The sequence below is a fragment of the Mobula birostris genome, chromosome 6, assembly GCF_030028105.1.
Source record: "Mobula birostris isolate sMobBir1 chromosome 6, sMobBir1.hap1, whole genome shotgun sequence".
Taxonomy (NCBI): domain Eukaryota; kingdom Metazoa; phylum Chordata; class Chondrichthyes; order Myliobatiformes; family Myliobatidae; genus Mobula; species Mobula birostris.
Genome location: NC_092375.1, coordinates 187,477,609 through 187,498,799, shown reverse-complemented (window position 1 = coordinate 187,498,799; position 21,191 = coordinate 187,477,609). Strand labels below are relative to the sequence as shown.

The 21,191-nt window shown below is 41.0% G+C and overlaps 1 protein-coding gene across 1 annotated transcript in view; it reads left to right on the top strand.

Moving 5' to 3' along the window:
* The window catches only part of LOC140198776 (uncharacterized), a 113,221-nt gene extending 94,636 nt beyond the window's left edge, over nt 1–18,585 (top strand). The window contains exons 41-46 of the mRNA XM_072259786.1: nt 1,119–1,253; nt 4,642–4,753; nt 6,150–6,187; nt 9,536–9,623; nt 15,703–15,865; nt 17,813–18,585. Coding sequence (XP_072115887.1) covers nt 1,119–1,253; nt 4,642–4,753; nt 6,150–6,187; nt 9,536–9,623; nt 15,703–15,865; nt 17,813–17,905 — 629 coding nt within the window. The 3' untranslated portion in view covers nt 17,906–18,585. The remainder of the gene's footprint in view (nt 1–1,118; nt 1,254–4,641; nt 4,754–6,149; nt 6,188–9,535; nt 9,624–15,702; nt 15,866–17,812) is intronic.
* The last annotated feature ends 2,606 nt before the right edge of the window (nt 18,586–21,191 follow it).

Sequence of the window (21,191 nt, the reverse complement as noted above, 5' to 3'; positions counted from 1 at the left end):
TGTAACTAAGAATTGCACAGCATTACAAAGTTCAAAGTTCACATTTATTATCCAAAGCATGTACACTATATATAACATTGAGATTTTTCTCCAGGCAGCCACAAAACAGAAACCCAGTAGAATTCATTTAAAAAAGGCCATCAAACACCTGATACACAAAGAAAAAGAACAATTGTGCAAACAATAAAAAGAGAAAAAAATAATATTCAGAAGTAAAGTTCACGAAGGTGAGTTCACAGCCCTGAAGCCAGTCATCACTGCAGCTGGTCCAGGATCCCACTAGTTGCAGGCCACAGCCTTGGTTCAGCTCACAGATTAGTAAACCTTGCCAAGTAGAGAGCTGAAGACAGACCCATCCCTCTCCTCCGGAGCCGACACACTGACCATTTCTTTCTGCCAAGCAACGGGTCATTCCTTGCTCTTCTCAGTGTAGGTATTTCTCTTCATAGCAGTCCTAAGTGTTTTATCACAAATCCTGATGTTATGATACCTACTCCTTAACCACACCCATGGCCAAGTCAAGAGAAGCACTTTTCCTGCATCCAGCCTCTCAAGCCCAATCAGTATATTGTACTGAGATCCTATCTAATTCTTCCAGATTCTTGTTAATACAACCTCGTTCATCCAGTCTCTCCTCATACATATTCCTACCATGCTAGTAGTCAGGCTTCTGAAGATTTGTTACATGCTTTAACGGGCACATCTTTCCTCAGATAAGGAGTGCACACAATACTTCAGATATGATCTCACCAAAGCCCTGTATAATTGTAGTCAATGATGTCTTGGGCATTCGTGGGGCTACCACATCCATCTAATTATAACCACTGAAGTCTGTCAGAAGCAGTCTTGGGGTGTTGTTTCCAGCCTTTAAGCTCTTGCTTAGGTCATTCTATCAATTTTCTTGCAAATTTTCAGCATCTAACCATCAGTGCATACAAAAATAGAATTAGATTGAGATGTAAAATGTTGAAAATGTTATTAGTATATTTGTTTAAAGATCCACTGGGTTACAAACAATGTTCAGAATAATTTGGAAATAAGTCTGATATAAGATTGCATAAAATGTTTATATTAGATGTTTTGAAATTAATTTCCCAGCTTATTCTCCTCTTCAATAGCTGTTCAAGGATGCAAGTTAGATAACTGTGATCAAAAAACTACTGTCGGCTGCGCCCAACCGCAGTATGGTCTGACTGAGTGCATCTGCAAAGAAGAATTTTATAAGACCTCCCGGAATGACACAAAATGCATTGGTATTTACTTTTTACACTTGATTTTATTTATCAGCATTGAAGTGTTATATTAAATTAGACCATAAGACCATAGGAGCAGAATTAGGCCATTGGGCCCATTGAGTCTGCTCCGCATTTCATCATGGCTGATTCAATGTTCCTCTCAGCCCCAATCTCCTGCGTTCTCCCTGTATCCCTTCATGCCCTGACCAATCAAGAATCTATGAACCTTTGCCTTAAATATACATAAAGACTTGGTCTCCACAGCTGCCTGAGGCAAAGAATTCCAAATTCATCACTCTCTGGCTAAAGAAGTTCCTCCTCATCGCCGCTCTAAAAAGGACACCCCTCTATTCTGAGGTTGTGCAGAGGTCTTGATTCTTGATTGATCAGGGCATGAAGGGATACGGGGAGAAGGCAGGAGACTGGGGCTGAGAGGAAAATTGGATCAGCCATGATGAAATGGCAGAGAAAACTCAATGGGCCAAATGGCCTAATTCTGCTCCTATATCTTATGGTTTTACTAATTACAGATTTTAATATGATATCTTTAAAATTTTATTCTCTGTTGCTTATATATAACATAAATGATTTTATGTAATGTATAAATGGGAAATTACTTGATAGTCTTTGAAATGATTACCTTTAATTTGAAATACCACTGTTCAAATTAGGAAAAGAGATCATTTTGATGTCACTTGCAACAATGTATTTTCCTCTAATTTTCTGTGTTCTCTCCATGATGATTTCAAGTCTCATTTCTCTGTTAATGTACTTGCATAACATGTGCTTTGTAGTAAGTCAGAAAATAATTTGTGAAGTGCCTTTTTGGCATTATGCATCCTAAGTATACAATTCACCATTTATAATGTCTTGTAATGTAATACGCAATCTTCAGAATCAGAGTCAGGTTTGTTATCACCAGAATGTGTGTGAAACTTGTTAACTTAGCAGCAGCAGTACAATGCAATGCATGATAATATAGAAAAAACAAATAAATAAGTAAATTACATACAGTTATTATGTATATGTATGTTAAATCATTTTCCGTGAGCGATCGTGGACTTTCAGTGACATGATTGATCTTGGCAAATTTTTCAACGGAAGTGGTTTGACATTAGGCAGTGTCTTTATTGGACACTCCCCCAGCCATTTTCAATACTCCTCAGAGATTGTCTGCCTGGCATTAGTGGCCACATAACCAGGACTTGTGATATGCACCAACTGCTCATACGACCATCCACCACTTGCTCCCCTGGCTTCACGTGACCATCAGGGGGGCTAAGCAGGTGCTATACCTTGCCCAAGGGTGACCTACAGGCTAGTAGAGAGATGGAGTGCCTTACACCTCCTTTGATAGTGACGTATCTCCACCCCGCCATCTCCTTTATGCATTAAAGAAACAATAGTGGCCACAGACAGGAAAGCCAGTCTTAATGTAGGGAATGGCCCATTCTTTCATTACGTAATTGTTGGTAAATTTATTATAACAGCTTTTGGTGGGTCATTTGAGATACATCACTGAAACAGATTATCAGGTGAAGCTGGTTTCTTTCAGGGAGGAAACGGGGATATATATAAAAGAGATTACTCAAATATTATTGAAATATCAAACACACAAGAGAATGCTTGGCTTCATCAGCCATGCAATAGAATATAAGAGACAAGATCACATGGTACAGCTTTGTAAAAGATAGGCAAGTTCACATTTTAAAAATTCTTAGATAGGCACATGGATGATAGAAAAACCTAGGGCTAGGTAGGACAAAAAGTTTAGATTGATCTTAGAGCAGGGTAAAACGTATGGGGCTAAATACCTTTTCCAAGTTCTACGAGTCTTCTGTACAGTTCTGGTTGCACAGTATAGGAAGGATTCTGGTTTAGGGTGTGGGGGCTTCTGCACAGGATTGAAATAAGCTGCAGAGAGTTGTAAACTTAGTCAGCTCCATCATGGGTACTAGCCTCCTTAATCTCCAGGTCATCTTCAAGCAGCGATGCCTCAAAAAGGCAGCATCCATCATTAAGGACCCCCATCACCCAGACCATGCCTTGTTCTCATTGATACCATCAGGGAGAAGGTATAGAAGCCTGAAGACACGCACTCAACAATTCAGGAACAGCTTATATACACATTATATATATTTCCTGTAATTCACATTTTTTCCTATTACTATGGATTACATTGTACTGCTGCCACACAGACAAATTTCATGACATATGCTGGTGATATTAAACCTGATTCTGATTCTGATTGTAATTGCACTAGAGGAGGTGTAATGGAGTTGTCTGGATTTGTTTTCACATGAGTGGAGGATGCTGATGGCCAAGTTGATAGAGGTGCACATAATTATTAGGAGGATAGCTAGGGCGATAGGAAGAATAATCTTTTACCCATGTTGGTTCTGTCTAAAGCTGAGGGCACAGGTCTAAGAAGAGGAGGTGGCTCAGCGGTGTTCTGAGGGGAATCTTTTTCACACAGAGAGAGGTTGGAATCTGGGATGAAGCATACCCTCTCATCATTTAAGAAGGATTGAGACAAATGCTTGACTTATCAAGACATAGAAAGTTATGGACCAAATTTATTAAGTGGATGAGTCCAATTGTCTGCTTGGACATGTCAGACCAAATAGATCCATTCCTGTGCTCTATGATCCTGTGTCTCTTGACTAGTTCAATTACTTCAAGTGATCTCCAAATTTAATGTACATGACTGCAGATGAGGATGCAGTGTTTAGCAAACAAAGTCTTTCATTAAAGTATTCAGACTGATTGGCGTGGGTCACCATTTAAGTACTCTGAAGCCAGTGGAAAGAACTTTGGAGTCTATGTACAGATGTTCTTCTATTACACAAGTTATGCAAACAGTAGGGAAAAATCATATTACTTATTGCACAGCTTGTGCAAATATAATACTTATTGCACAATATTCTGTGTGGGGAAAACAATGATTGGGAATGTGTCCACATCTTGAAGTTCCTCTGCTATATCTGAAACTCTATTTCTTGACTCTCCACTACTCATACATCATAGATAATTTCTAGATATTCTCACAAATTCCAACCTCAGTTTCAGTGGAAAGTTTGTGAAAGTCATTGTGGTGAAGATCGTGGACAAATCAGTGCTGAAATATTAACACATAATGTCTCTCTGCAATGCAACATCTCATAATGCTCTATGTTGAAAGCCATTTGAAAGACCACATACACACACTCGGTGGCCATTTTATTAGATACAGGAGGCACCTAATAAAATGGTCACTGAGTGTATGAAGCATTTGTACTGTATATTTTTTAATTAACTGTGTAATATGAAGCTATGAATATACAAACGTTTGTAGAAACCATTTCAATGTTTCAGGATCTGAGTAACTGCAATAGCAACTTACAGTAATTTTCTTTAATATCTACAGAAACGTGTGAACTAAAATGCAAAGGAAAGAGTCAACACTGTGTTCCACAAAATGGAAATCTTGTTTGTGAATGCCAGCCTGGATATAAAGATAACAATGGCAGCTGTGAAAGGTTAAAGATAAAAGCTCTTTTCTGGTTTGCAACATGACATTGAAACTCTCTGTCAGGGTTGTCCAGTGCAGTGACCGTTTCTGCCATCTGTCTTCTCACATAAACCGACATTTCTTTGGAACTTGTTGCCACAGGTAGCTGTGGAGGCCAAGTCATTTAAGGCAGAGGTTGACAGGTTCTTGATCAGTCAGGACATGAGGGGATATGGGGAGATTCGGGAAATTGAGGCTGAGAGGAAAATGGATCAACCATGATGAAATAGAAGCGAAGATTTGATAGGCCAAATGACCTAATTCTGCTTCTTTATTTTATGGTCTGAGCCATGTTTGGAAACAATGCTTCTAGTCTGACCACAGAAACCTAAATTATTCATGTGTCAGATCAGGTTAAGCTTGAAAATTATTTAGGTTTTTTTTAAGCTACTGCAACCATCTCCTTGGTTTAATGCTCCTACAATAACATTTCTTGGCCAATCAATTACTGCTCATTCACACACATAGTAAACTATATAATCCAGTTACTATCTTAAGACTATTTATTCTTGTGGTTTATAAAATTCTCTCATTGTGATCTCACACATACATTACTTTGAGGCATTGAATGAGTTGCCAATCTCCTTAATTTATTTGCTGGCATCACCAGAATGGCATATCTACTGGTATTGCACACAGATTTTTCACTTATGTCAGTCTTTTGTCCTGTTTCTGATGTGTGGGAAATACCAGTGATGCTCTTTATTGCCTGTGTTTAATTTCTCTGAGTATTTCATGGAATTTGCCAAGTTGCACCCATTCCTTCAATGATCACGTGCATGTTAGGTGGGAAATTCCAGAATGTTAGCCTGTGTTCCCTAGAAAAAGCTGACATATATCCAGAACCCAAGAGATGCTGCTAGATGCCGGAAATCTGGAGTAAAATACACAGAAAGTGTTGGAGGAACTCAGCAGGTCAGACAGCACCTACAGAGAGCAGTAAACAGTCAAATGTTTTGGTCTGAGACCCTTCATCACTCCTGACGAAGGATCTCAGCCTGAAACATTGTCTCTTTATTCCTCTGCATTGGTGCTGCCGGACCCAGTGAGTTTCTCCAGTATCTTGTGTGATACTTGTCCATCTCGGGTGCTGTGTGATTTGGAGAAGAGCGTGGAGGTAATAATATTCATATTATATTATTAAAATTGTTACCCCCTCTGTGAATGAATTGCCTGCAGATCATTACTGTCAACACCTGCTTGAAGTCCACAGGGTGGCAGATTCACATGGGAACATGTCTCTTTTAAACCTAAATCATTAATTGTTTTCAAAGGCCAAAGATTAATTTGTTGCAAAAATTAATCAATTGAAGTATTATATTTTAATTACAATGTCAATTAATACTTTTTCTTCTTAAATTTAGATGCCCTTTTGGTTACAATGGAATAAACTGTGAGGATGGTAAGAATTAAAATTAATAGTTTCAATGTTATGAATTTAAGAGGATTGTATTCTCTTACTAACAAATAGGGACAGTGCTTTCTCATTAAAGAAAAGGAATCAGGGATATAACTTGGAAAATTTATAGCTCAGTTGGTTGGGTTGAGTTGATCTCTGATCTTGGCAACCCATTTGGAAACATTTCAAATGGTGATGAAATTTTTGCAAATGGATTGCAAAGATTGGAGAACAACGCAACCAAACCAAAAGGAATATTCATTAAAGCAGTGAGTTATAGGGTTGTTCCATGAGAAATTTTCTGTATTGATGCATAATGCAGAGAATTCTGTTCTGTACCTAATTATTGGGATTTTGGGGATTTTAATGTTTCATAATAACAATTTTCAGATTAATCTTTCAAAAGTGGTTGACAGAGGAGAAAGAACAGCTTCAAAAAGATATAGTTTGTCTGGTCAGTCAGTAAGTTGATTTAATATCGAGGTACAGGGGAAAGCCTGCCTTGCATTCCGTGCATACAGATCAATCCACTACAACAGTAGGTAAAACAATAAAATATAGATCAAAGTGTTTTTGCTGACATTGAGAGAAAGACTATTGTCAAGACACGAATCCACCAGGCCTTCCTGTAGTCCATCAATGATATTCGGCCCACTCAGTGGTATCATCTGCAAACTTATAGATGGAGTTAGGGCAGAATCTGGCCACCCAGTTGTGAATGTATAGAGAGAAGAGTAGGGGTCTGGGAACCCAGTCTTGTAAAGCACCAGTGTTGAGAATCATCATGGTGAAGTTGCTGCTGTCCATCCTGACTGATTGCAGTCTGTTCGTGAAAAGTCAAGGTTCCAGTTGCAAAAGGAGGTGTTGAATCCCAGGTCTAGTAGCAATTAAAGTTTAATCTGGGGAAGTAATACTTTTGGAGGAATGCAACAAGACAAAGACACTGAATGAGATGATATTGATATGTAGGGAGCTACAAAGGAATTTAAGACCAAAAGACCAAAAGATATAGGAGCAGAATTAGGCCATTTGATCCATTGAGCCTGCTCCACCATTTCATCATGGCTGAATAATTTTCTCTCTTGTGCCCAATCTCCTGCCTTCTCCCCATATCCCTCCATGCCCTGATTAATCAAGAATCTATCAACATCTACCTTAAGTATACTCCATTACTTGACCTCCATAGTCGCCACAGATTCACCACTCTCTTTCTAAAGAAATTTCTCCTCATATCTATTTTAAAAGGACGTCCCTCTACTCTGAGGCTGCATCCTCTGGTAATAGATACCCCCAGCAAAGGAAATATCCTCTCCATATCCACTTTATTGAAGTCTTTCAACATTCGATAGGTTTCAATGAAATCACAACCCTACCTGCCCCCCACATGCCCGAAGATCCTAAAAAGGAACATGAAAATTAGAAACAAAAATGTGAGGTTAAAAAGACATAGAGCTGATTTTCTTTGTTATAAATTATAAAAGCAGGGGTATTATTTTAGAATTATGAAAGGTGTACCTGATAGAGGGGTATTATTTTAGAATTATGAAAGGTGTACCTGATAGAGGTGTATAAGACGATGAGAGGCATTGATCATGTGGATAGTCAGAGGCTTTTTTTCCCAGGGCTGAAATGGCTAGCATGAGAGGGCATAGTTTTAAGGTGCCTGGAACTAAGTACAGAGGAGATGTTAGGGTTAAGTTTTTTACGCAGAGAGTGGTGAATGTGTGGAATGGGCTGCAGGCAGCGGTGGTGGAGACAGAAACAATAGAGTCTTTTAAGAGACTCCTGGATAGGTACGTGGAGCTTAGAAAAATTGAGGGCGATGGGTAAGCCTAGGTAGTTCTAAGGTAAGGACATGTTCGGCACAGCTTTGTGGGTCAAAGGGCCTGTATTGTGCTGTAGGTTTTCTATGTTTCTACATTCAATTCCTGATAAGCTGTACCTTGAGTATTCTGTACAATCCTCATCACCAGGTTGCAGTGCAATTGTGATTGAAGATGTTGAGATTTCACAGGATGCTCCAGCTCCTGATTTATTTGGTTAAGTTGGACAGGAATGAAGAGAGAAAATGCTAGAGACACTCAGAGTCTTAGGCAGTATCTGTAGAAAAAGTAATAGAGTTAATGCTTCAACTTGACTATTCCCAGCATATCTTTTTATTTAATTTCAGATTCAGACTTTGTAGTCTTTACTATGGAGAGACTGGGGTTGTTTTCTTTGGAACAAAGGAAAAACAACTGAGCGCCTAAAATTATAAAAGGCCTAAAAAGAGTAAATATGAAGGACTAGTAGTTGAGGAATCAAAAAGTAATTTGAAGCAATTAGCAGAAAGACTAGAAGGGAGATGAGGATTTTGTTTTCACCAGGAAAGTGGAAGCAGTTTGGAACATACTGCTTGTCAGGAAGGTAAAGGCAGAAATCTTCATTACTTCTAAAAAGAGTACTTTGATGGGTAATTGAGAGCATGACCTGCAAGATCACAGATTAGTGAGGGAAGTTTACATTGGTGTGGAATGCTGTTTTTCAATATTTGAGGGGGAAAATGACTTTTGTAATTTCATTTTCTATGAAAGACAAAACTTACAATGCTGTCATCCAATGCTATGACAAAGTTAACACATATTGTCCACAGACATTAGCCTGTAATTTTCAAACTGAACTCTCTACTACTTGTCAAACAACAAGTTTTTTTTTGATAAAACAGAGAATATTGAAAATATTCAGCAGGTCAGACAGCATTGAGAGGGAGAATTAATGTTTCAGGTCCATGATCTTTCTTTGGAACTGATTAGGGACGTTTTTAGTTTATTTTCAATTACATAGTGGTTAGCACAATGCTTTATATTATAGGTGACCTGGGTTCAATTCCCTCTGCTGCCTGTAAGGAGTTTGTACGTTTTCCCTGTGACCAAGGGGGTTTCCTCCAGGTACTCTAGTTTCTTCCCACAGTCCAAAGATGTACCAGTTGGTAGAGTAATTGGTCACCTGTAAATTGTCCCACGATTAGGCTAGGGTTAAGTCAGGGATTGCTGGGTGATGTGGCTTGAAGGGCCTATTCCAGGCTGTACCTCAATCAATCAATCAGTAAATAAATAAATACACAAATAAATGAAATGAATAATTTGCAGACAGATTATTTGTCACATGTCTTGGAACATTATGTCTTATAAGTATGTAGTAATTCTGGGAGAACCAGCTCAAATCCAATATGTCAAATTTCATGTTTTTGATTTTATAATTTAACATCTCTATAAAACAGGTTTTTACAATAATAAAGGGGTTCAAACTGAAATACTTTGTTAGTACTGCAGTTGATTTGACATTTACTTTGAAATCTCTATCTTTTTGCAGGATATCAAGCTGCTATTGTAGCGACAGGAGTTGTATGTGGAGTTGTGATTCTGATTCTGGCAATTGTGCTTATCACTCTTTGTGTGAGGTAATATTTACATGCTTTGATCTAAATATACTTCATTACTTGAAAAGAGAAGATTCTGTAAATGAATAATGCAAAAATTAGGAAAGTACATTGACCAATATTTGCAGAAAATTGTGACACTTAGTGTAATTGCTTTTAAAATTGTTAGTATTAAAGGAGCAGTAAAATTAGGGTGAGTATTAACACTAATAAATGTCATGTTGGGTGAAGTCATGAATGAATGTTTTAAAACTCCACTTTTAGCAGATGGAAAAAGAAGCAGCTTATGAGTTACAGTACTTCCTCAAAGCAAAACCATGGTTTCCCCTATTGTCCTGACCTCCTCTTGAGTCAGGACCGACATGCCTGTCCATGGCCTCCTCTTGTGCCAAGATAAGGCTATCGTCAGGGTAGAGGAGCAATACCCTATATTCCATCTGGGTAGCCTCAAACATGAATATTGATTTCTTCTTCTGGTAAAAAGATTCCCCCTGCCCACAGTCTCCTCTTCCTCTATTCCCCACTTTGGCCTCTTATCCCTTCTCACCTGCCTATAACTTCCCCCTGGGTCACTTCCTTCTTCCCCATCTCCTATAACCCACTCTCCTCTCCTTTCAGATTCCATTCTCTCCAACCCTTTACCCACCTGGCTTCACCTGTCACCTTCTACCTATCCTCCTTCTCCCTCCCCCCTTTTATTCTGGTGTCTTCCCCCTTGCTTTCCTGTCCTGAAGAAGGATCTCGACCTAAAACGTTGACAGTTTATTCATTTCCATAGATGCGCCTGACTTGCTGCGTTCCTCCAGCATTTTGTGTGTGTGTTGTTCTGGAATCCTAGCATCTGCAGACTTCCTTGTGTTTACCATAGTTTCCTTCCTAGGTAGAAATAGTATACTATTGAAAAATAAACAGAAATACTGGTAATGTTTGAATGTAAAGAGTATCTCAACAGGAGAGATCATACTGGTTTCCAGACAGCAGTCCACATAGAACCCTTTGCTAGCAACTTTGCAAAGGCCAAGTTGCTCCTGACTTCCGTGACAATGCATTGGAATGCAGAAGGTAGACATGAACTGCAGGTCTGACCTCCTCCTTGATCACTGAATTCGGTAGTGGCTGTGGCCAAGCCAATCATGGGTAAAGTCCTCCCCACCACGAAGGACATCTACATGAAGTATTGTCACAAGAAAGCCCATTCATCATCAGGAACCCCCCACCAGCCAGGACATGTTCTCTTCACACTGCTGCCATCAGGAAGAAGGCACCAGAAATAATACTAATAAATAAATAAGCAATAAATATTGAGAACGTAAGATGAAGAGCCCTTGAAAGTGAGTCCATGGGTTGTGGGAACATTTCAATGATGGTGCAAGTGAAATTGAGTGAAGTTGTCCCCTTTGGTTCCAGAGCCTAATGGTTGAGGGGTAGTAACTTTCCCTGTTCCTGGCGATAAAAGTCCTTAGACTCTTGTACCTTTTTCCTGATGGCAACAGCAAGAAGAAAGCATGACCTGGGTGATGGTGGTCTTTGATGATGGATGCTGCTTTCCTGCAACTACGCTCCATGTCGATGTGCTCAGTGGTGGGGAGTGCTCTAGCTGTAATGGACTGGGCCATGGCAACTCCTTACAGACAAGGGCATTGGGGTTTCCATGCCAGGCTGTGATGCAACCAGACCATATACTCTCCACTACAGACCTATAAAAGTTTGTCAAAGTCTTAGATGACATACTGAGTCTTAACAAACTTCTAAGAAAGTTAGGCACTGCCATGCTTTCCATGGTGTTGTGTTGAATTAATTAGGCTATAGAAATGTCAACCCTTCTGTCTGAACATGACATATCCCTGCATCCTCTGCATATTCACGTGCCTGTCTAAAAGCCACTGTGTAAAGAAACCCGTCTCGCATATCTCCATTGAACTTAACCCTTCTTTCATGAATTGCCTACCTTTCATATTAGACATTGCGACACTGGGAAATAGATACTGGCTGCATGCTCTATCTACTGTAAGTCTCTCACAATGTTATAAACTTCTACCAATAATGGTAGGAGACTCAATAGTGAGGGCAATGTTTTATATCAACACACACAAAATGCAGGGGAATCTCACATCAGGCAACATCTATGTAAGTGAAAAGGAGTCAAATGTTTCAGGCTGACATCCTTCTTCAGGACTGGAAAGGAAGGGGGAAGATGTCAGAATAAAAAGATGGAGTGAGGGGAAGGAGGCTAGCTGGAAGGTGATCGGTGAAGACAGGTGGGTGGGAAAGGTAAATGGCGGGAGATGAAGGAATCTGATAGGAGAGCAGAGTGGACCGTAGGAGGAGGGGAACAAGGGAAAGATGGTAGGTAGGTGAGAAGAGGTAATAGGCCAAAACTTCTTAGACATCATAGTGGATAAATTCCCGGTCGGATGACGTAAATTCTAAACTGATATGAAGGCAAGGGAGGAGATTTCTGGGTCCCTAACAAGAAATTTTTAAATCTTCACAGACCACAAGTGAGGTGCCAGGTGATGAGAACTCAGCAAATTTAATATGGCTACATCTTCAGTACTGTACAAGTTCTGGATTTCACTTTATGGGAAGGGCATGACTGCACTGATGAAATCCAGAGGAGATTCACTAGGATGCTGCCCTAGATGGAACTTCTCTGTTATGAGAAGAGACTAGAAAGGCAGGCTTTGTTTTTCTAGGAGTAGAGAGGACTGAGGGGGCATCTGACAGAGGCATAAAACATTATGAGAGGAATAAATAGATTCAAGATTCAAAGATTCAAAGTACATTTATTATCAAAGGGTGTATACAATATACAACCCTGAGATTCACCTTCCCACAGACAGCCATGAAATAAAAAGACCACGGAACCTGTTCAAGGAAAAATATCGGACCCTACCCCACACGCAAAAAAAAACAAATCGCATGACTAGCAACAAAAAAAATGATCGAAAAAATACAGAATTTTAAAAAAACAAAATTAAAAGAGTCCAAGCATATTCAGGTCGGCTCAGTATTCATTATCTGCAGGCCGCCCTGATTCAAAGTCGCCCAAATTAGCAACAAAAAATGGAGCAACCAGAAACACATCATAACGTGAACTACAGAGTCCAATCCCCAAAGAGCATCGATTAAGCCTTGCCAATGACCCAGAATCTGGCACTGTCCTCCAATAGCATCAAGGGAGAGAGAGGCCATTCAATCACGGGGACCTTCCTTCGCGAGCAGTGACAGAGAGGGAGGGAGAGAGACCGTCACACTCAGACACCTTCCTCCAGCAGCTGCGAGTGAGAGGCTGGTAGACGGTGATAAACACCTGCTCGCCATCCGCACTCACCTTGATGATTTCAATCTTGCTCGGCACGTTAATTAACGAGAAATGGAGTTGATCATGGGCTCGTGTCCCGTCTCCAGGACTCTTGGCCTCGAGATGGCACATTTCGCTCAAAGCCTCAGTACACCCTCAGGGGCAGCAAAGCACCAAATCACTCAATCAAATAGAATAGAATAGATAGAAGAAACCTCTCGCCTTGGCAGGGATGTATAAGGACAGCGGCCATAGCGTTAAGAAGAGCAGTAAAAAGCTAGAATGGAGCTGAGAATGAATTTTTCATTCAGGCAGTGATTGAAGTCTGAAACACTGCCTGTCAGGTGTTGGAGGCACAGGCTATCACAGCAATAAGAAACAAGGCATGATAGACCATGGATCAAGTGCTGGTACAAGGATTGCACAGTTTATGCCACATCTGTACCTCTAACTTTATTTTTATATCATTCTTTCTTTATGACTGTTGAATTATTATTTGTTGCATGTAATGCCAACATGCACAGCACATTCCTAATACTGTCCGTGTAAATGTTTATGGTGAATAAAGTTGATCCCTGATTACATAGAACATAGAACAGTACAGCACAGTACAGGCCCTTCGGCCCACAATGTTGTGCCGACCCTCAAACCCTGCCTCCCAAATAAGCCCCCACCTTAAATTCCTCCATATACCTGTCTAGTAGTCTCTTAAACTTCACTAGTGTACCTGCCTCCACCACTGACTCAGGCAGTGCATTCCACGCACCAACCACTCTCTGAGTAAAAAAAACCTTCCTCTAATATCCCCCTTGAACTTCCCACCCCTTACTTTAAAGCCATGTCCTCTTGTATTGAGCAGTGGTGCCCTGGGGAAGAGGCGCTGGCTATCCATTCTATCTATTCCTCTTATTATCTTGTACACCTCTATCATGTCTCCTCTCATCCTCCTTCTCTCCAAAGAGTAAAGCCCTAGCTCCCTTAATCTCTGATCATAATGCATACTCTCTAAACTAGACAGCATCCTGGTAAACCTCCTCTGTACCCTTTCCAATGCTTTCACATCCTTCCTATAGTGAGGCGACCAGAACTGGACACAGTACTCCAAGTGTGGCCTAACCAGAGTTTCATAGAGCTGCATCATCACATCGCGACTCTTAAACTCTATCCCTCGACTTATGAAAGCTAACACCCCATAAGCTTTTTTAACTACCCTATCCACCTGTGAGGCAACTTTCAGGGATCTGTGGATATGTACCCCGAGATCCCTCTGCTCCTCCACACTACCAAGTATCCTGCCATTTACTTTGTACTCTGCCTTGGAGTTTGTCCTTCCAAAGTGTACCACCTCACACTTCTCCGGGTTAAACTCCATCTGCCACTTCTCAGCCCACTTCTGCATTCTATCAATGTCTCTCTTCAATCTTTGACAATCCTCTACACTATCTACAACACCACCAACTTTTGTGTCATCTGCAAACTTGCCAACCCACCCTTCTACCCCCACATCCAGGTCGTTAATAAAAATCACGAAAAGTAGAGGTCCCAGGACAGATCCTTGTGGGACACCACTAGTCACAATCCTCCAATCTGAATGTACTCCCTCCACCATGACCCTCTGCCTTCTGCAGGCAAGCCAATTCTGAATCCACCTGGCCAAACTTCCCTGGATCCCATGCCTTCTGACTTTCTGAATAAGCCTACAGTGTGGAACCTTGTCAAATGCCTAACTAAAATCCATATAGACCACATCCACTGCATTATCCTCATCTATATGCCTGGTCACCTCCTCAAAGAACTCTATCAGGCTTGTTAGACACGATCTGCCCTTCACAAAGCCATGCTGACTGTCCCTGATCAGACCATGATTCTCTAAGTGCCCATAGATCCCATCTCTAAGAATCTTTTCCAACAGCTTTCCCACCACAGATGTAAGGCTCACTGGTCTATAATTACCCGGACTATCCCTACTACCTTTTTTGAACAAGGGGACAACATTCGCCTCCCTCCAATCCTCCGGTACCATTCCCGTGGACAACGAGGACATAAAGATCCTAGCCAGAGGCTGAGCAATCTCTTCTCTCGCCTCGTGGAGCAGCCTGGGGAATATTCCGTCAGGCCCTGGGGACTTATCTGTCCTCATGTATTTTAACAACTCCAACACCTCCTCTCCTTAATATCAACATGCTCCAGAACATCAACCTCACTCATATTATCCTCACCATCATCAAGTTCCCTCTCATTGGTGAATACCAAACAGAAGTATTCATTGAGGACCTCGCTCACTTCCACAGCCTCCAGGCACATCTTCCCACCTTTATCTCTAATCGGTCCTACCTTCACTCCTGTCATCCTGTTTTTCTTCACATAATTGAAGAATGCCTTGGGGTTTTCCTTTATCTTACTCACCAAGGCCTTCTCATGCCCCCTTCTTGCTCTTCTCAGCCCCTTCTTAAGCTCATTTCTTGCTTCCCTATATTCCTCATTAGACCCATCTGATCCCTGCTTCCTAAACCTCATGTATGCTGCCTTCTTCCACCTGACTAGATTTTCCACCTCACTTGTCACCCATGGTTCCTTCACCCTACCATTCTTTATCTTCCTCACCAGGACATTGGTTGGTATAGATAAGTGCTTGCTGTTCAGCATGACCACGGTGAGCTGTATGTCTCTATCTATGCCAGTAGAAAATATGAAAACAAAAGCTTATGAATTAAAACAGGCCATACATGGTCAACGTATTTGGAAATAATTTTCAAACCAACACTTTTTAATAACCTTGTGCTACCACTGTTGCAGACTAAATCGGAGTGAACCTGATGAACAAGAACAACCAATATTGGGCTCCATGTCAAGAGAAAGTCCTGGCATATCTGAATTTCCAAGCAAGATTCCTAGAGTAAATCTGGGAGGACCTACAAACAGAGGATCATTAAATTATTTGCAAAGTGAATCTAATCAGGTAATGTTGAACACTTTCTTGTGCAAAGCCTAAAGATAATTTCTCTCATAAAACCACAAATAATATTTGCATCACACATAAAAATTGCTGGTGAACGCAGCAGGCCAGGCAGCATCTCTAGGAAGAGGTGCAGTCGATGTTTCAGGCCGAGACCCTTCGTCAGGACTAACTGAAGGAAGAGTGAGTAAGGGATTTGAAAGTTGGAGGGGGAGGGGGAGGGGGAAGATCCAAAATGATAGGAGAAGACAGGAGGGGGAGGGATGGAGCCAAGAGCTGGACAGGTGATAGGCAAAAGGGATACGAGAGGATCATGGGACAGGAGGTCCGGGAAGAAAGACAAGGGAGGGGGGGGACCCAGAGGATGGGCGAGGGGTATATTCAGAGGGAAAGAGGGAGAAAAAGGAGAGTGATAGAAAGAATGTGTGTATAAAAATAAGTAACAGATGGGGTACGAGGGAGAGGTGGGGCATTAGCGGAAGTTAGAGAAGTCGATGTTCATGCCATCAGGTTGGAGGCTACCCAGACGGAATATAAGGTGTTGTTCCTCCAACCTGAGTGTGGCTTCATCTTTACAGTAGAGGAGGCCGTGGATAGACTTGTCAGAATGGGAATGGGATGTGGAATTAAAATGTGTGGCCACTGGGAGATCCTGCTTTCTCTGGCGGACAGAGGATAGGTGTTCAGCAAAGCGGTCTCCCAGTCTGCGTCGGGTCTCGCCAATATATTAAAGGCCACATCAGGAGCACCGGATGCAGTATATCACCCCAGCCGACTCACAGGTGAAGTGTTGCCTCACCTGGAAGGACTGTTTGGGGCCCTGAATGGTAGTAAGGGAGGAAGTGTAAGGGCATGTGCAGCACTTGTTCCGCTTACACGGATAAGTGCCAGGAGGGAGATCAGTGGGGAGGGATGGGGGGACGAATGGACAAGGGAGTTTCGTAGGGAGCGATCCCTGCGGAATGCAGAGAGAGGGGGGTAGGGAAAGATGTGCTTAGTGGTGAGATCCCATTGGAGGTGGCGGAAGTTACGGAGAATAATATGTTGGACCCGGAGGCTGGTGGGGTGGTAGGTCAGGACCAGGGGAACCCTATTCCTAGTGGGGTGGCGGGAGGATGGAGTGAGAGCAGATGTACATGAAATGGGGGAGATGCGTTTAAGAGCAGAGTTGATAGTGGAGGAAGGGAAGCCCCTTTCTTTAAAAAAGGAAGACATCTCCCTCGTCCTAGAATGAAAAGCCTCATCCTGAGAGCAGATGCGGCGGAGACGGAGGAATTGCGAGAAGGGGATGGCGTTTTTGCAATAATATTTGCATCATAACAATGTTATGTTTCCTAATTCACATCCATTATACCTAGGTTATATACTATGCATTCATGTTGAAGAATTTAATAAATTTTGTATATCTTCTGAAAAAATAACAACTACATTTATTTCATGTGCAATGTCATTATATGTGTGCTACCAGTAATGAAACTTTAGTGCCAAAAATCAACTTGTTATTTTTAAATAAGCATTTATAATAAGTATGTTTAACAAAAATAAATGAACTGCTGCCATTGAATGAATTAATGAGCCAAAGTATTTCTCTAAAGAGTTGCCAGGACTTGAGAATACCAATACCATACAAGCAAGATCTAAGATTTTAAATTAAAATCGATAATAAATATGGAAAAGTATTTTCTTAATGTTCTTTCTCTGTTATTATTTTCTAGTTACTTTACACAGTTCATTCCAGAGAGTATTATTGACGTTTTAACATCTTAAGACAAATCTTGAGAAATTTTAGCAATACTGATTTATAGCTTATATAATCATAAAGTAGAATTAGAAATGAACAAATTAATGAAGCTGATTCATTGTTAATACCTTTGAGCACACTAATATTTGCCCCAAATTGTTGCTTTAGAACTCATCAACTCTTTTACTCTGATTTGTCACTTCTTTTAGTATGACTATTCTCGTCCGTCGCCGTGGAATGAGCTGAGTGAGCTCCATCAAAGGGACAGCTACCCAAACAGAAAGTACAATTATCACAACTGATGACTCAAATGAAATGACTCAATAATCTGGAGAAATGTTAGAAAACTGTAACTGATCAGTTCGCATCTGCAAATAAAAATGTAGATAGTATTTCATGTTTTTTCCATCACTACTCTGTGAAATCTTTAATCACAATGTCACCTTCCTTAATTCACACAAATGTTAGCTGACTAGTATGTGAAAGATAACAGTTTTCAGAAGGCACACTGATTGTAATGGTTTTATAATGAACTATAGACATTTTTGTACTTTAAGTCAATAATGAAATTAATATACTAATCATTTTCATTACCAATTTTTTAGTTCAATTTTAGCTTTGATTGTTTCCAACATATTAATATTATTTATTTCATGAAAAATTATAATAGTTAGATGTGGGGGGAAATGTTGTTTTCTTTGACAGATTGGTTTGATGATTAAAACAGTTCAGACAATTTTACTGAACTGTTTGTTTCTAGCAGATGAAATTCCATGAAATTCTTAACTGCTGTTAAAATTCTACCTTTCTAAAGCTATTCTCACTTTAATTAATTTTCCAAGAGCGGTTGAAGAAAGGTTAGTGCAAAATGTCCAGGAACAGCATACCTTTCTCTGCTACAATAATATGTTGCTCATGAAACTCGTGTGTTTATAAATGATCATTTAAAAAATAAAATCACTACGGAAGATTATGGCATGGATATATGATTTTCAGAAGTATTTTCTCTTAACAGCAAAGTAAATAACAAATACAGATAAAATAGTTCAATTGCAATCTGTGACAAAACTTTGTACTGTGTCAGCATGAATGAAATCAAATCATGAAAGCCAAAAGATGTTCCTTATAATTGATATTTGTTACAAGAGATTGGCTACAAAACTTGACATTCTTGCACCCACACGGTTGTTGCCAAAGTCAAAATATCTGAGAATGCTAACACATACAAAGCTAACAATTGTCAGTAATATGTTCTGTTTAAACTCATTCCCCCAAGACGTGGTTCCTTCTGGAAAAAAATGTCCTTTCGCAATGTCTCAGTGAATGAGAGTGGTGCAGAGATAACAAGAGAAGCTGCTCGAAGAACAAGGAAGATAAGATCAGAAGACTCAGCAGTCTGTACCTGCCTAGCATATTTTTGCACATATACCTACAATTAGCAGCAGAGTAGGCCACCTAGTCCTTTAATTAGAATCAGTATCACTTTATTGCCAGTATGTGAAACATGCCAGAATTGATTATGGTTTTAGTGCCAAGCATAAAACACAGGATATTATCAAAACAGCAACAAACAATTTACAAGACAATAGTGCAAACAGCCATAAGCAATCAACAATTACAAAGGTCGCATGTGCAAATGGCAAAAATCAAACTTAAGTAAGTGCAAACATGCTTATTAACAGGACAAGGAAAGCAGGAAAGACTGTGGAATAGATGTTGTGCAGTGCCAGTTAGGGTATGACAACTGAGAAGCTGGATAGCGACAGGAAAGAAGCTTCGGAGATCAAATGTAGTCCGGGTGGCAATGGACTTGCAGCGTCTCCCTGACGGCACTCCTCCCTCCAGCGGAATTGTGGCAACATCAGTAAGACACATAGAAACAGTGAGACCCTCTCTCACTGCTCCCCCCCCCCCCGTGATCTCTGCTGCCCTCCAGCTCCTCGACCGTGTACTCACCCAGACCCACCACCACAGTCACGTATCACCTATCATCTTCCGGCTAGCCCCCTTCCCCTCCCCCCATCTTCTTCCTTCCTTCTCCATCCCGAAGAAGAGTCTCGGCCTGAAATGTTGACTGTTTATTCATTTCCTTAGGTGAAATGACCTGCTGAGTTATCTTGTGCATGTTGCTCTGGATCTCTTGTGTTTGTTCATTTCCATAGATGCTGCCTGACCTGCTGAGTTCCTCCAGCATTTTGTGTGTGTTGCTCATGGAAACTCTACTGGACAATAGAGTTTTTGGTATATTACATGGGCTGCTGCTTTTACCGTGCTTTTCAACTACCAGAGCTGTGACTGTGCTCTTTATTTGCAGCCTTTTATGCTTCATTGAATTCCTAACTGATCCTCGGTCATTTTGTAGGAAGGGATCTGCTGGTGCTTCCAGTAGTACTTCTGTGCGCCTTATTGATGTTACCACAATGCTGGTGGAAAGAGGAGTGCATCTGGGGCAGCATCACCACTAGCAAAGGAAGACTTAGCCTCATGGGTTAAATGTACCAGTTTCCATACTTTTTAGCACTTCTAAAAAAAACATATCAAGTTCCTAAAGCACCCTTCTCATCATCGAATTTTTAGGAACTTTCCATGCATTATTTAGAGATTCCTCTCTAAGTAATCAGGTTCTTTTGTCCCTGGGCTGTCACTTGCCCTGACATTGAGGGACAGGCACCATTTGGTAGCCCACGCACAGAAGAACCTGCATTCTAAGGCAGTGCCTGTGTCTCCAGCATCCCTCGCCCACTCGCACCACTACCTACTGTGGTGAGTGGAAGCTGCAGGTGGGTAGCATTGGGAATCCCTGAACAACGATGGACCCAGCACTGATTCCTGTGAATAGCATTAGTCCCAAGCCTCCAGACAGTGAGACAACCTTCTGCTACTACTGTATCACTGCTGTCCACCGTGATGCACACCAGCACCTCCTTAAGACCCCTTACGATCGCCCATTCCATATTTTGGAATAGAGTGAAAAGACTTTTATTGTCGATAGGAGGGGTAAACCTGAATGTATTTCTGTAGATTGCCTCAAACCAGCCCACCAAGATCTGGATGGTTCCGCTACCATACCTCCTGCATCACAACATGACCATGTGCGTGTCAGCCCACCCTGGGCAAGCCAGAGGCACCTGCCAAAACACATAGGACTTGAGCTGGGTGGATCGTACGAGCTCCAGATGGTCTTGGTGAATTTGGTTGGGGGGGGCTGTGTAAGGTGATGTAATGGGTGACAGATGACACATATTGTTCATAATAGAAACTGTTCTACATAATTTACAAACACCACCATTGAGTTGTTGTTTTCACTTTAAGAGACAGTGTCTGATGCATGTTGTCAGTGTAAGGCGAATGCTTTTGGTTTGTTCACTATGGAGATAAAGGGCTGCAAATTTTATTGAGCACGTAAAACGACCTGCACATGTTTTATTCACAAAATCCTACATTAATGACCCTGATGCTATCGGACAATTCCAGAGTTACTCGATGACATGTTGACCAACACAGTTGCTTAGACACTGCCGGCTAAAGTTGCTAGCTATCTGCTAGGTGCAGATTTCCTGTGTGCCAAGGAAAGTTAGTAGATCTTCA